The sequence below is a fragment of the Chenopodium quinoa genome, unplaced genomic scaffold (assembly GCF_001683475.1).
Source record: "Chenopodium quinoa cultivar QQ74 unplaced genomic scaffold, ASM168347v1, whole genome shotgun sequence".
NCBI lineage: Eukaryota > Viridiplantae > Streptophyta > Magnoliopsida > Caryophyllales > Amaranthaceae > Chenopodium > Chenopodium quinoa.
The window spans coordinates 1092620-1107747 of NW_018742390.1; the positions used below are offsets into that span (position 1 = coordinate 1092620).

General features: G+C 37.3%; 1 protein-coding gene and 1 long non-coding RNA gene across 12 annotated transcripts; one reads left to right on the plus strand and one right to left on the minus strand.

The window, feature by feature from the left end:
• Positions 1-2028: 2028 nt before the first annotated feature.
• LOC110699936 lies at positions 2029-6204 on the minus strand. 11 transcript variants are annotated; one of them, XR_002507056.1, is made up of 7 exons: positions 5953-6204; positions 5654-5720; positions 5465-5529; positions 4106-5067; positions 3806-3865; positions 3616-3709; positions 2029-2484 (listed from the first exon to the last, which is right to left on the minus strand). It is a non-coding gene; the product is annotated as an uncharacterized LOC110699936 (long non-coding RNA). The 11 variants fall into 11 exon arrangements; XR_002507045.1 differs by having other exon boundaries at positions 5654-6204; XR_002507050.1 differs by having other exon boundaries at positions 5465-5564; positions 5654-6204.
• Positions 6205-13994: 7790 nt separating this feature from the next.
• LOC110699647 lies at positions 13995-14465 on the plus strand. The gene has a single exon (XM_021877162.1). The coding sequence runs from the start codon at positions 13995-13997 to the stop codon at positions 14463-14465; it is 471 nt and encodes a 156-aa protein (XP_021732854.1).
• The last annotated feature ends 663 nt before the right edge of the window (positions 14466-15128 follow it).

Genomic DNA, 15128 nt, shown 5'->3' on the forward strand with positions numbered 1-15128 from the left:
GCGTAGTAATGATCGATGACTTATTCACTCCGTCACTAAATTAAATTCCTAGTTCAATTTTATAATTCTCCCTCCCGTCACATGCAGACATTTAAATTTTTAATGTTGGGACTGAGGAAGTGATATGTTGGTCGTATACGAATTTTGAGTTTGATATGTGATAGATGAGCCGATTATCTAATTTAGTAATGTATTGTGAATTGGGTACTTAATAGATTGACTACAATTCTTGTAATTGTTGGGGTTAAGTGAGTCCGATTCACCGCGAAAACAAACCAAAAAACAAGATAACACTCGCAATAAATAAAACCATAAACATAATTAAATTAATCACAAGATTAAGATAAAGCGATTACCTTTTGGAGCGTGCTTCGCCCAACCGAATGGGCTCTTACTTGAAAGCTAGCTCCAAAAACACGAAGCCTCCAACGTTAATCCACCCGCACCAAAGCATACCGACAAGGCCCAATGTCTTGGGGTTAGCAAGACTCGACCAATAAAACCGGAGTAATTGAGTTCAAAGGCTTTCACTAAATGTGATACCTTTTCCAACTCTTAAGTTTAAGGGTTTTCACTTACTTGTGATGCCCTTTACAACTCTTACCCAAGCATCATTTACAATGCTCTTACTTGAGTATTTATAGGAAATGATGAGAGTATGATTGTCTCTCCCACCAATGTGGGATAGTGGGATTTTCACATTTTATTTTAAAAGCAAAATAAAATTATTTAAGCAAGCTAGTAATAAATCAACAAGTGTCAATTATTCATGAGAGAGCAAGTGAGGACCACTTGGAGAGAAGGGGACCAAACTTGCTCCCCACTCTCTTCCTCTCCATGTGCCACATGTCCTCCCTAAGCTCCCACTTGCTCCTGCTTGCTCACGGCCCAGCTACCTGTGCCACAGCCCGCGCTATAGACCAGTTACCCGTAACAATGGCATACGTAACGCCCGTTTCCCGTTACGAATAGGCCTTTTTTGCCCGTTACGGATAGCTATTTTTCCACTAGTGGAACCAAAGCGACGAATTAATTCGGAAGGAATTAATGAGTCGACTGAGTAATATTTGTTTGGACGTCGAAAATTCGAGCTTAGAGCGTCGAAACCGAGCGTCGAAAGTTGAGTCGGAAAAAATAAAAGACAAGACGTGCAAATAGTAATAAATCAACATAATTCCCAAAATACCCCTAGCATCAGAGTGCCCCGAGCAATCCGAGTGCTAGGGGCATAATGCACAAGCATGGTGGCTAGCATGCGCACCATTGCTAGCAGCCACGACGTCCAAGGGCAGAAAGTTGTAGCAGCCAACTGTTGGAGTGCGAATCCACTATGCTCATGCTAGCAGCCACGACGTCCAAGGGCAGAAAGCTTAGCTCAGCTTGGTGCGCATGCTAGCCACCATGCTTGTGCATTATGCCCCTAGCACTCGGATTGCTCGGGGCACTCCGATGCTAGGGGTATTTTGGGAATTATGTTGATTTATTACTATTTGCACGTCTTGTCTTTTATTTTTTCCGACTCAACTTTCGACGCTCGGTTTCGACGCTCTAAGCTCGAATTTTCGACGTCCAAACAAATATTACTCAGTCGACTCATTAATTCCTTCCGAATTAATTCGTCGCTTTGGTTCCACTAGTGGAAAAATAGCTATCCGTAACGGGCAAAAAAGGCCTATTCGTAACGGGCAACGGGCGTTACGTATGCCACCGTTACGGATAGCTAGTGTTATTTGTAATGGGCAGTGTCCGTTACGAATAACCCGTTATCCGTAACGGGCAGTTGAAATGCCTGTTATGAATAACGGGTTATTCGTAACGGGCATTTCAACTTCCCGTTACGGATAACGGGTTATTCGTAACGGGCATTTCAATGGCTCGTTATGAATAACGGGTTTTTCGTAACGGGCATTTCAACTGCCCGTTACGAATAACAGGTTTTTGTAACGGACATTTTAACTGCCCGTTACGAATAACGGGTTATTTGTAACGGGCATTTCAACTGCCTGTTACGAATACATTTAGCCTCAATTAAAAAAAAATCCCAGCATAATTTGCTGGGCTGTTGGCAGTTTATTATTCAATGTAAATTTTTATTTATTCCACAAGTTTTAATTATTACAGTTGGCCACAAAAAAAAAAAAAAAAAAAAAAAAAAAAAAAAAAAAAAGAAACAACAATTTTTTTATTCCAACCAACAATTTATAATTATTACAATTGGGACAGCATCAAGGGTTCCAACCAAGGCACAAACTGCAGCTGCTTTCACTGATTCCAACCTCTCTTCATTTGGGGTGATCTCACCCTTCTCCTCCAAAGCTCGTTCCGCTTCTTCAACCATTGCTTTTGCTTCTAAGACAGAAGAAAGAATTTATGTCAAGCAAGTCTGAACATAACTCTTCGAACTTTGCCATGGTTGAGCTTGGATGCTTGGTGGATGTGAACAAGATGTCCAATGAAGAGGTTTTGCTCGCATTGATCTTGACCCTGCAGAATTCCAGCAACTATAAGCAACAAAATAGACCAACAGAAAGATCTGATTTCTTTATCAATAAGACCCAATCACGCATAAGGCATGTACTTAACAAGTTATCAGCAACATTATTACTAGCACTACACTTCACAAGAGTAGAATGATAAATTACTCAATAAGAACAGTAAACTTCAGTAAAGGAGAAAAATAAAACAGTAAACAAAATCAATAAAAGAAATTGATCCATCCATTATTTATCACATATGAGCACGGTAATTGTTAGTTTCAACTAAGGTATCTTTTTCCTTAATGCAGAATAGACAGTCCGAACAAGACTGATTGTCATCCGAATGAGCCTGACTTCTTAAAAAACAGAGTATGTTTGACATAATCCATTGTCTCCATTTAACTACATAATGATTAATGATAATGATACAAGTAAAATACGTAGTATTAGACTTTTCAAGATAATAAGAAGCGACTCACTCGAAGGGGACTATATACACAATGCAAATTAATTGAGCCACGCAAAATTGTTGTCTATAAAATTTAGGAATCAACTTGACAAACAAGTCAGAAAAGAGAAGCGCGATCAACGACACTAGGCATTGATATTCCCGAGTTTCTAAGCAAAACGCTAGTAGTAAAACTGTTCAAGCTAACTTAATAAATCAAACAATCTTGGAAATTAAATTAAGTGTTCAGGCTAACTTAATAACAAAAAAAAAGAATTTATAAAGTACGTGCAAAAATGATGTAGAATAATTGGACCACAACTAAAGCATATAGTATAGTACTTGATCAGAATAAGGAGCGAATTTCTTGAATGAGCCAATAAATCATACTTTATCACAATGAAATCTTTGCTATAAATGCTACACGAAGTACTGGAAGTTGAACCCCGTATTAATATTCGATTGAAACAATCTAATATCATGACAAACGCCCCAGAAACAATGATTCAATCATATTCATAAATAAACATCAAGCATAAAGAAGCCCATTATAAGTCCATTATATAAAAAAAAAACATATAATAGAAAAAGTATGTTTGTATATGCTTTATAATATTGCAAGTATGAACTATATACAAATGGATGGATGATATAAACTTGAAAAAAAACATTATATCCTTTACATCTCACCTTTTGAATAGCTTTCCATGAGGCACATTCCTTCCTATGTGGTTTAGCTCGTACAAACTTTGAATGATTTGCCCACACACAAGTCCTCAAGTTTCTGCCGATGACATTGATTAAAATTATAAAGTCAAACTTACAGTTTGAGTTGAAGATAAATGAACTATTTATCTTGCTATGTAATCCTATTGCTCACCTTGTTGGCATCGGGAAGTTCTCTGACTACAACATCAACATTTTGTGCAGTTTCTTTTACCTGAATTGAATGTAGTGAGCATGTTAAATTTTGGGCCATTTATGCATAATTGATATTAGTGTACAGTTTCTCAACAGATATAAAAATGCATATTAAATATGTACAGGCCATATCCTCAGTTGGCAAGCACGGGCAATCCCTTAAATCCGAGGATTGTGCTTATAGCTAAAAGTCATAACAGAGCAATCAAAATTTAAACATTGTTAGAAAAGAAGGGGTGAATTGATTTGAATTACTTACCAGCTTCTCACTCTCAGTTACAGTAGCTACCGGAATGCTGTTTTAAAGTGGTTCGACATGCTGACTACCATCTAATTGTACCCAATAAAGTACTGGACTTCTCCCTACTCACAGACAAACACACAAGGAATAGTTAAGAGAATAACAATGAATCAAATCATGACATGGGCTTAAGAGAATATAAATTAATAATCAGTAGGAGACAATTTACAAACAATTGTTGAAGGCAGTAAAGAAAGTTATACCTTTTGGTCACGCATGGGCTGTTAATGGAACACATTCCAGAATTTTTTCCCTAAATTCAGTAAATCACAGTCATCTGCAACTTATTTGACCACAGATTCGGAAACAGAAGCTTGTTCCAAGGTTTATACTTGTAGATTTTAGATAATAAAAACTGATTTAGTGATAAACATACACTGCTACATAGTAACACTGGTAAATCCATGCCTTTTCCCATCAGTACTTTATTTCTAGAGTATGGAAGAGTTTACATCATGCAAGTATTTGAATCAATATGGCAAAGATGCTTCAATACAGGAAACAAATGGAATCTTGCAATTACATGATTCATTTAAAAGGATGATATGCAGGAGAAGGTATCACGACTATACAGACATTTTAGCAATATTATTAGTCACCTGAAGGAAGGAAAGTAACTAACTATTATAGCACAAGTAATATAGAGTAATATCCTTATTGAGCCTCTTAAACTTCATTGACATAAAATCAGTGTTTTAGTACATAGAAGCACTAGGAAATCCCAAGCAAATTCCACCTAATCAATTCCCAACCCTAATGTAAGGGGATGAGGGTGGGGGTATAGTTGAGCAAAGTCCAGAAAGTAAAGAATACCAGTTTTTGTGTAGTTAATCAGCTGAACAGTAACATTTGTTTCATTATTAATTGCATCTCTGATTTTACGTACTGTTTCCGGATCAGTTTCAGGCCCCTAGAGAAACCTGTAAAGTTGTGTAATTGCAAAACAATATTAAGCATATTGTATACCAAATTTAGCAATGATGTGAAACATATTGACTGATCATGTAGGTCAAATAATAGCAACAGTTGCAAATTTCAGGATCTGATACTTGAAAAAACTAATGGTAACAGCATGGAACTAGATCATATTCATAAATAACTAAGGAAACTTTAAAGCATATATAGCAGGAGCTAAGTCTATTACACATGTTAGCCGACCCCAAATCATTTTGGGATTAAAGCTTTATTGTTGCTGCTGTTTGGGGGAAGGGGGTCTTTGTGCAGAAGTATGTAAACATAGATAAGGAAACTAGTATCCTACTTCAACACGAAACTAAAAATCACTCAACCTGCAATAGTACTAGTGGCCCTCCTTACCAAGAGAACAAACTCTCCTCCCGCATTAAGTTTAAAATCTTTGTAACAAATCTTTGCATCTTCTCCTGAAGAAACATTCAATCAAAATTATTGAGGAAATCTGAAATGCAGCAGATGACTATTAATGAGCATATTTACCCCTTTTTTTTTTGAGAGTTGAGAGAGACTACATAACACATTAACGCTTACCTTAAAAAGTGCATTATCTGTTAGAAATTCAATACCAGGAATATCTCGCATCCACACAGGAAAGCCACTATTAAACAACAAACCAATTAGCCATGAAGAAAATAATTAGTAGTGAAGTTACAAATAACAATAATATTTTCAGTTTTTCACTCAGTAGGAATCACAGGATTTTAAAAAAAATAAATAAATAACCTCTGAGAATAACAAAGGAAGTGAAAACACAAAGAACAAGCGTTATTTCTACCACAACACTTGCCCCAAAACAAAACACATACAACAAGAATTACAATAGTTAATACCCGAAATCATATCATCAATTCAAACGGAACAACTAATGACAATTAACACAACCCCCAACTCCAAAAAATCCCAAATATCGAATTTCGGAACCAAATTCAAAAACCCAGAAATCCCATCAACAAATCCCAAGAAAATCATATCAAATAACACAACCAAAAGACAATTAAAGAGAGAGAGGCAGTGAGGGACTGTTGAGTGAGAAAGAGGTGAAACCCTAAAAAGTCAAGTATTGGGCTTCTCTCATCAGTTGGGCCAAGTTTGGGCATTTACGTGTAATAAGTATCCGTAACAGGCAAAATAGTATTCGTTACAAATACTTATTTATTCGTAACGGACACTAATTTGTCCGTTACGAATACTTATTTATTCGTAACGGGCACTAATTTTTCCGTTACAAATACATACGTATTCGTAACGGACACTATTTTGCTCGTTACTTCGTGACGGACACTATTTTGCCCGTTACGAATATCGTAATTGTAACGGGCAAAGCTTTGCCCGTTACAAATAGCCTGTTACAAATGAGATTTTTTCCACTAGTGTTCGTTTTCTGCTTTATTGTGACTCGATGGGTTCAGTCAAGAATAAGCTGTAATATTAATTATGCATTAATATTACTGATCGGAAGCAGCCCCCACTCAGGCATTTTGATCACTTGACCTTACTGAATTTATTAGCTTTCTAATAATTCTGAACCCACTATCAGAATAATATACTTGTTCGAAGGACACTATTCCTTTCAATTTGCCACTTGTCCTTCCGTACAAGTGTGCTTTTAGTGTATAGCCATTTTCCTTTGTCGCTTAATGCCTGTTCATGAACTTTATGGTAATATTATATTTTTATTTTTTCCTTTGTCATCCTTATTACGTCTAGAAGTGTGTCTTGATTCCGAGTCCGACTATCAATAAACAGATGATTTCTAAAACAGACCTTGTAAGCAACAAAGACATCTTCCCTATTTTTTATTGGGGGACATTTCCAGTCTTAGAATATAGCTTCTCTTACTTAGAGGACCTAGCCGCAGAGTGATGTCGTTATAATCCCCTATTACGGCAGACGTTTGACAATCATCAAAGCGGACTAGTACTCAAACGAGAAAGCTCACAATACTCATGGTCAAGGAAAAAAGGTTTCGATAGTAATAATGTGAAGTATACTTATGACAATTTTTAATCTCTTAAAGTATTCTCATAGGTCGATCCAGTATGGTTCTAAACTAATACATGTGTAAAATGATTCATGACAATCATGTCCTTGTAGCACATGAAACGGTTCTATAAATCAAACTACACACTAATCTCAATTGGTCATTAATCATCTATTATTTAAATGACCTCGATTAGGGATAATTTTCAATTATAATATTCAACGTTCACTTAATAGGTGTTTCCTTACCAAGACTGGTCTTGATACTCTATTTCGAATATTTCAAAAATCGAATGAACTCATTATTTAATTCTAAACCACAATTAAATAGTCAATGAAGTGATTTAAATTTTATGAGAAATTTAATTACTCTAAAAATTGGATGGTTCATCATAGTGCTTTACATTAAAATTGTCCAAAATTAATTAAAACATTAAAATAAGGAAATCAAAGCCAATCTCCAATGTCCCCGATTCCCATTGCCTCAACGTGCTTGTTGTGCTTCACTTGAAGCAAAGGTTTAGTCAGTGGATCGGCTACATTGTCATGCGTTCCAACTTTACAAATTCTGATTTCACCTTTTGATTTTCATTCTCGAATCATGTGAAACCTTCGCTTGATATGTTTGACCCTTATGATGTTCTCTTGGCTCTCTGGCTAGAGAAATAGCTGTATTGTTTTCACAATAGAGGTCTATCGATCCCTCAATGGAGGGTACAACACCAAGTTCACCAATGAACTTGTGAATCCAAACTGGCTCCTTAACTGCCTCAGATGCCGCCAGGTATTCAGCTTCAGTTGTAGAATCTGCAGTTATGCTTTGCTTAGCACTCTTTTAACTAAACGCTCCTCCATTAAGACAGAATATGTGCCCAGACTGTGACTTGAAGTCGTCTCTGTCTGTCTGGAAGCTTGCGTCGATATAACCCTCAAATACTAATTCATCTCTGCCACCATACACTATGAATTTATCGTTGTTCCTTTTCATGTACTTTAGGATATTTTTGGCCGCAGTCCAATGTGCCTCTCCTGGATTTGATTGGTATCGGCTCGTAGCGCTCATGGCATACGACACATATGACCTAGTACATATCATGGCATACATGATCGATCAAATAAGTGAAGCATAAGGAATCTGATTCATCCTTTCTCGCACTTTAGGTGTCTTTGGACACTAATTCTTACTTAGGGTTATGCCATGCCACATGCATAGGTGGCCTCTCTTGGCTTTTTCTATGCCGAATTGAGTTAATACCTTATCAATATAAGTACTTTGACTCAATCCTATCATCCTTTTTTATCTATCCCTATAGATCTTGATGCCTAATATGTACTGAGCCTCCCCTAAGTATTTCATTGAAATATATTTTTCAAGCCAAGCCTTTACAGACTCTAACAATAAAATGTTGTTTCCAATGAGCAAAATGTCATCGACATATAAGACTAGGAAGGCGATGTAACTCCCACTGACCTTCTTGTAAACACAAGACTCAACTTGATTCTTGATAAAACTAAACTTAGTAATGGCTACATCAAATCGCAGATTCCAACTTCTACTTGCTTGCTTTAATCCATAAATGGTTTTCTTAAGCTTGCATACCTTTCCAGCGTTGTTTTAGTCGAAAAATCTTCAGGATGTGTCATATACACAGTTTCTTCCAAAATATCATTTAGGAAGGCGGTTTTAACGTCCATCTGCCATATTTCATAATTTTAATATGCAGCAATCGCTAGCAGGATCCGAACGGATTTAAGCATTGCGACACATGCTTTTGAGTGGCTCCCTACTTTCCTTGTCCCTAATTGTATTATGTCAATTCCCACTTCTTATGAGTTCCAAGCATATTCGCCACATGCTTTTAACGTAGGCGCACTTCGAACGACGCCTACAATTTGGCGACTCCACTGGGGAGGATTCTTGGTTATTTATCCATTTGAGTGATCGGTTTTTAGTTGAGATGAGTGGATGAGACTTAAAAGATTCTTGAAAAATATTCCTATGATTTAATTGGCATTGTCACACATGCATATGTATTTTAGCTTACCTATTTTGCAACAATAGTACGTGTTCTACGTATGTGGCTAGCCCGGGGAATTTATGCTCTATAAACCCAAAACGCTCATGGAAATAAGGGTTCATCCGAGTTTTTAAACCCACTCAAACCATGGAGTCGAGTTCGATTTCATCACGAACTCGCGGAGCCGCCCGTTGGCATACACTCTCAAGGGAGGCTGCCTTGCTAACGCATCCAAACTCTTAACCATGGTACTCTTTGACACCCAAAACCTTGACCATAGTCGAACATAGAACTTGACTTTAGGTTGCGTACTTCATTGCATCATGCGTGACAATATGCTTATATGTGCATTTTTTTATTCACTTTTTTTAATTATTTTTTTTCTCTTATCAAACCCTTTTTTTTTTAGAGTCAAGTCATAGATTTTTTTAATTGAGTTATAACCCGAATTTTTATTCTCGTATCCTGAACAAAAGTCAACTTGTTTTGGTAATAGCCGGAGTTCTATAAAGATTTACGTGTCGTGCCACCTATGGATCTGTACCCCCGAGTTTTTCTTTGATTTAGAGTTAGTTTTGTCTCAATCAGAGTGACAGATCAAAAGTTGTAACTTATATACTACAGCATGTCCAGTTTAGTAGTCTTTTAGCTTCAACTTTCTTTCTTTTAATTTCTTTTATATCTTTTAGTGTCAAGCTAGTATTAGCCAAGCCCTTTAATCCGTGTCAACTTGTATAACATAGGATTATAGATTTTTATTTTTATTTTTTTATACCCATGAGTCATAACTCTTCTAGAATTCTAGTCATCTTCTCAATTTCTTTTGATCGATTTTTGTGCTAACCTTAACATGTGTTCTTTGTCTTTGATGGTTGTTGATGTTATTTATGACTAACGATTTCCAATGGACCGTTTTCACCTAGTAAATAGCATAAACATTAAAATTGGACAAAATTAATCAAGTTAGTTTGTCTTTTAGTCTTTCGTGCTATTTGGTCATTGGGTCTTTGTTTTTCACAACGTCCTCATGTCTAGCCATACGATCATACCACGAGTCTTATAGAATCACTTAATCACTCACGAGTCAAGTACAGTCCACACACTTTCTTTATGTTCCGACTCGAGTCATGCACCAGGTCGTTTATGATCGTATACAAGGTTCATGCACCCTTTTTTCGTCATAATAAAAAAATGAGTGGAGTTTTCTCACCTATTTTCAAATGTCTATTTTTTCCTTCCTTTCCTATCTTGATCAATGAGTCAAACAATTAAATGAATTTATTTCATTTCACAGCACTTGGTCAAGGAGCAGGGGTAGATTGGTGATGAGTGTCATTTATGGCACTCATTTGGCTTCTCTTAGGATGATTTTCATGCTCTTTTATAGCTCTTTCCTTTAGTTTTCCATAGTTTTGTTCTTTATTTCTTTAGTTTGTTCTTTCCTTAGTTAGTTTTCATTCTTTGTGCATTTCTTTGTTTATTTTGTCTTTTTCCCTTTTATTTGCTTGTTTTCGTGTATTTTTAGGTTGTGATCGTGTTCCGAGGATTCCCGAGACTTCCTCTCATATTTCTCATCATTTTGGATGCCTCTTGCTTGTCATTTGGAGCTCAAGTTTGAAGGAATGCAAGGAGCAAGTTCATGAGATCGGTGCATGCATGCGGTGGGGGCATCATCTTTGGCATAAACCCACTAAAATGGCCATTTCAAGACTGCCTACCTTAGTGTTCATCATCATCACCAAGACGAGCGCACGATGATGAGCTAGGACAAAGAAGAGGATTGCTCCCCTGTTTCCAGGTGCGGGAGCGCACGAGGGTGGTGCGGCCGCGCACCTGGGTTGCACGGGAGCGCCTGATGCAGATGCGGGCGCGCCTGCCATGACCCTTGTTCCGTAGCCCTTTTCTCGCGGTCCGCCTCTCCCTTGTTGCGACCGCACATTTCGGGGTTTCTTTTGGACGATCTAACTAACTTTTCTCTTGTTAGTTTTACTATATATAGTTTTTCCTTCTATTTTTAGAGAGAGAATCATTAAAATAGGATTCAAATTAGTTTTAGATCAAATTATAGAGATTTTTAGAGAGAGAAACTCTAGGTTTTAGTGAGAGAATTTCATGGTGGATTGTTGATGATTGAAGATTTCTCCATTTCCTTTGATCTTTGATCTTCCTTTTCTTTAATTCAATCTTTTGTTTGATCTTTAGTTTGATTTCAATTGTTTTGTTTAATGTTCAAGTTTGATTGAAGTTTGATTGATTTGTGCTTTGATTTTAGTTTGTTTAATTTGATCATGATGAATTTGCTGTTTAGCTTTGTTTTGATCTTGATTTCTATGGATTGTGAGTAGTTTGACTGCTAGGGTAATGGTGAAGAATATATAAGTAGTAGATTGATGTTAATTTGGGGAAATTGATGGTTTGATGATGTGATTAAATTGGTCAATTGATTATGTGCATGTGTGTGTTTGATTTAGGCTTGATCACCCTAGTTATTCACACTAGATTACATTGTAGGTTCACATTGATACGGACCATTGATTTGTGGCTTGCATCTAACGATTGAGGTGTCTTGTGACATTCCTAGCTAGAGTTTATCATATTTGACGCTGGTTAGACCTCTAGGAAAATAGCTTGATATGCTCTTTTGGTTGCATGATTGGTTTTCCCTTGCATCACTCGACTTAGTCAACTCTTTCCCAATTAGCGGAATCCGTTACAAGTATATGTGGATCCCGAGCCCTAGTGTTTATTACATTTGTCCCAATCTAGCTCGTTAGTTGTTTAGCATTCACACCCTTACCTCACCTTTCCAGAATAGCTTGACTTGACAATATAAGATCGCCCGCTATTCCTTAGTGGTTCGACCCTCGACTTACCATTATACTTGTATAAGGGTGTGTTGAGAGATTACAAATTTTGTTTGGCCTAGGGTAGGGTTAGTTTCAACGACCTAGTTCCGCCCCCATGTCAAAATGGCGCCGTTGCCGGGGAATGGTGTTGTGATTTTGTATTGTTGTTGAGTCTATTCCATCTTATTCAAAAACACAAAAAAATTTCTTTAGGCTATATTTGTAGCCGTGTTACTAATAATTTTGTTTGAGATTGTGTGTGCAAGTGAACATGGGAAAAGCTCATAGTGTGACATTGAAGGAGTTGGGAACTCCGTGTGCTTACAAGTATGAGAGTGGGATTGTTCCATTGTTGGTTCCGGATAACGATTTTGAAATCAAACCAGCTATGATTACCTTGATCGAAAGGAAACAATTCGGTGGTACAAAAAGTGAAAATCCTCTCAATCATCTGAAGGATTTTGAGAAGTATTGCAATACAATTGTGGTAGCCAGAGTTGCTCAAGAGTTTATAAGGCTCAAGTTATTTTCCTTCTCTCTCATTGGAAGAGCTTTAGAGTGGTTTGATAAGGAGGTCAAACCAAGGTCCCTGAGGACATGGGATGAAGTTACCAAGGCTTTCTTATCTCGCTTTTTCCCACAAAAGAAAACGGCGGAATCTAGGGTTTTGATCCAAAGTTTCAAGAAAGGGTCTAATGAGAGTCTCTATGAAGCATGGGAGAGGTATAAGGAGTATTAACGACAGTGTGCACATCATGGGATTCCTACCTACCAAATTATACAAATCTTCTATGGTGGGTTGAGTTCTCAAGGAAGAGAAAGCTTAGATGCCGGAGCCGGAGGCCCGATAATAAACAAAATGGAAGAAGAAGTGGTGGATGCAATAGATGAAGTGGTGAGATATTATATGAATTGGCAAGAGGTGGAGAAAGAGCCAACTAGCAAGGGGTGCTCGATCGAACAACTCAATGCCATCAAAGATTTGACCACTCTAATTTCGTATTTAGGGAAAGAGGTTGTATCCCTCAAGGCCAAACTTGAGAGTTCTCGTTCGCAAGCTCCGATTATTCCCTCCCAAAATAAGGGGAGAGGTATACCTTCTTACCCTAACACTTTTCCTTCTTCTTGTTGCATGATTAGAGAATGTTGTCCTTGTGATTTATGTGGAATGAATGATAATGATGCTTCTATGTGCCCTAATGTTCCTTGTGATGAATGTGATGGGATTGAAAATGAGCATGTGAATTATGTTGACAATCATAATTTTGAACCTAGATTTGAGGTTCAAAGAAATGTTGGAAATAGGAATTATCACAACCAAGCGAACTCTAATAATTATAATCAAAGTGGTGGTTGTAGAAATCATAGAGTCCAAGAGATTCGTAGTAGCTATAACAATCATGGTTATACTGGTCAAAGTCATGGCCGAGGGAATGGGGATCATAACCTAGGTTATGGTAACCATAGTCAACATCATGGCCAAAATCAAGCTAAGGGTAATTGGAATAATCAAAGTAGGGAAAATTTTCAACCTAATGTTCAAAGAGGTACCCCACCTGGATCCATTCTAAATACTCAAGGCCCAAATTATAATTTCCATGATCAACCATTTTCTTCTAGGACTTTCTTGGAAGAGGTTTTTGAGAAACAAGCCAATTTGCTAGGATCCTACATGGCCGTGAATGATGAGAAGTTTAATGACATGTTGACTCAAAATAAGGAGTTAGGAAACCGACTTTCTCAATTGGCTAGTGATTTTAAGGAATTTAAGAATTCTTCTTCTTCTTCTTTAACTTCATCGAGCTTAGATTCAAATACCCTATGGATGCAATTGTTACTAGGAGTGGTAGTGTCCTTGAGAGTGGAGTACCTAAGAAGAGTGATGCTAAAGAGAGTACTAGAAAGAGCCCTATTGAGGGAGATGAGAGTCCCTTAATTTAGAAAATTGATGAGGAACAAGTAAAAAGAGTGAAAGAAAAAGAGAAAGAACTTTACAAGCCCAATCTCCCTTATCCCCAAAAGTATAATATGCACAAATTGGATGAGCAATATGGGAAATTCATAGAGATGCTTAAGCAACTTCATTTTACTCTTCCTTTCACCGATGTGGTAGAACAAATGCCACACTATGCTAAGTTCCTTAAAGAAATTTTGAGTGGAAAGAGAACATGTGATATGGCGGAAACAGTTACCCTAACCGAGAATTGTAGTGCGATCCTAATGAATAAGATGCCACCTAAGTTGAAGGATCCCGGAAATTTCTCTATCCCTTGTGCTATTAATAAGATTCAAATTGATAATGCCTTATGTGACGTAGGAGATAGTGTTAGCCTTATTCCATATTCAGTCTATCAAAGACTAGAGCTAGGGGAACTTTTACCATCCAAGATTACATTGCAATTAGCCGATAGGTCGATCAAGATCCCTAAGGGTAAGGTAGAAGATGTTCCCTTGAGGGTGGGGAAATTTGTCAATCCGGTAGATTTTGTAGTATTTTAATGGATGAAGATTCTACTATCCCTATCATCTTAGGTAGACCATTCCTTGCTACATCGGGGGCTATGATTGATGTCAAGAGTGCTAAGATATCTCTTAAGATAAGAGAGGAGGTAGTTGAGTTTGATTTTAATGAAGGTATGAAATATCCCTTTTCTTCTTTTGAAAATTGCATGAGTGTTGAAGTTCTAAATAATATTGTGCAATCCATGTATGAGAACTTGCTCACATCTAATGATCCTCTTGATTGTGTTTTGTTGAACAAAGAAAAGATAGGTGCTCCTAGCAAGGACGTGAAATTGTATGAAGATTTGCTTGATGGAAGCATTGAAGGAAGTGATGAAAAAATTTGCATGGGGATCTCAAGTCAAGATGCTTGGCAAGTGGCCTCGACCAAAGAAGGTAAAGGGGTGCCTATGGTAGAGCTTAAACGTCTACCATCACACCTTAGGTACGATTTCTTAGGCCCAAATTCTACTTATCTCGTAATTGTTAGTGCATCCTTGAGTGAGAGCTAAACTCAAGCGCTATGAGATGTTTTGAGAAAGAACCAAGGTGCTTTGGGCTATACCATTGATGATCTAAAGGGTATAAGCCCCGCTTTGTGTACGCATCATATAACGCTTGAGGAAGGCACCCTTCCCTCTATTGAACGACAACGTAAGC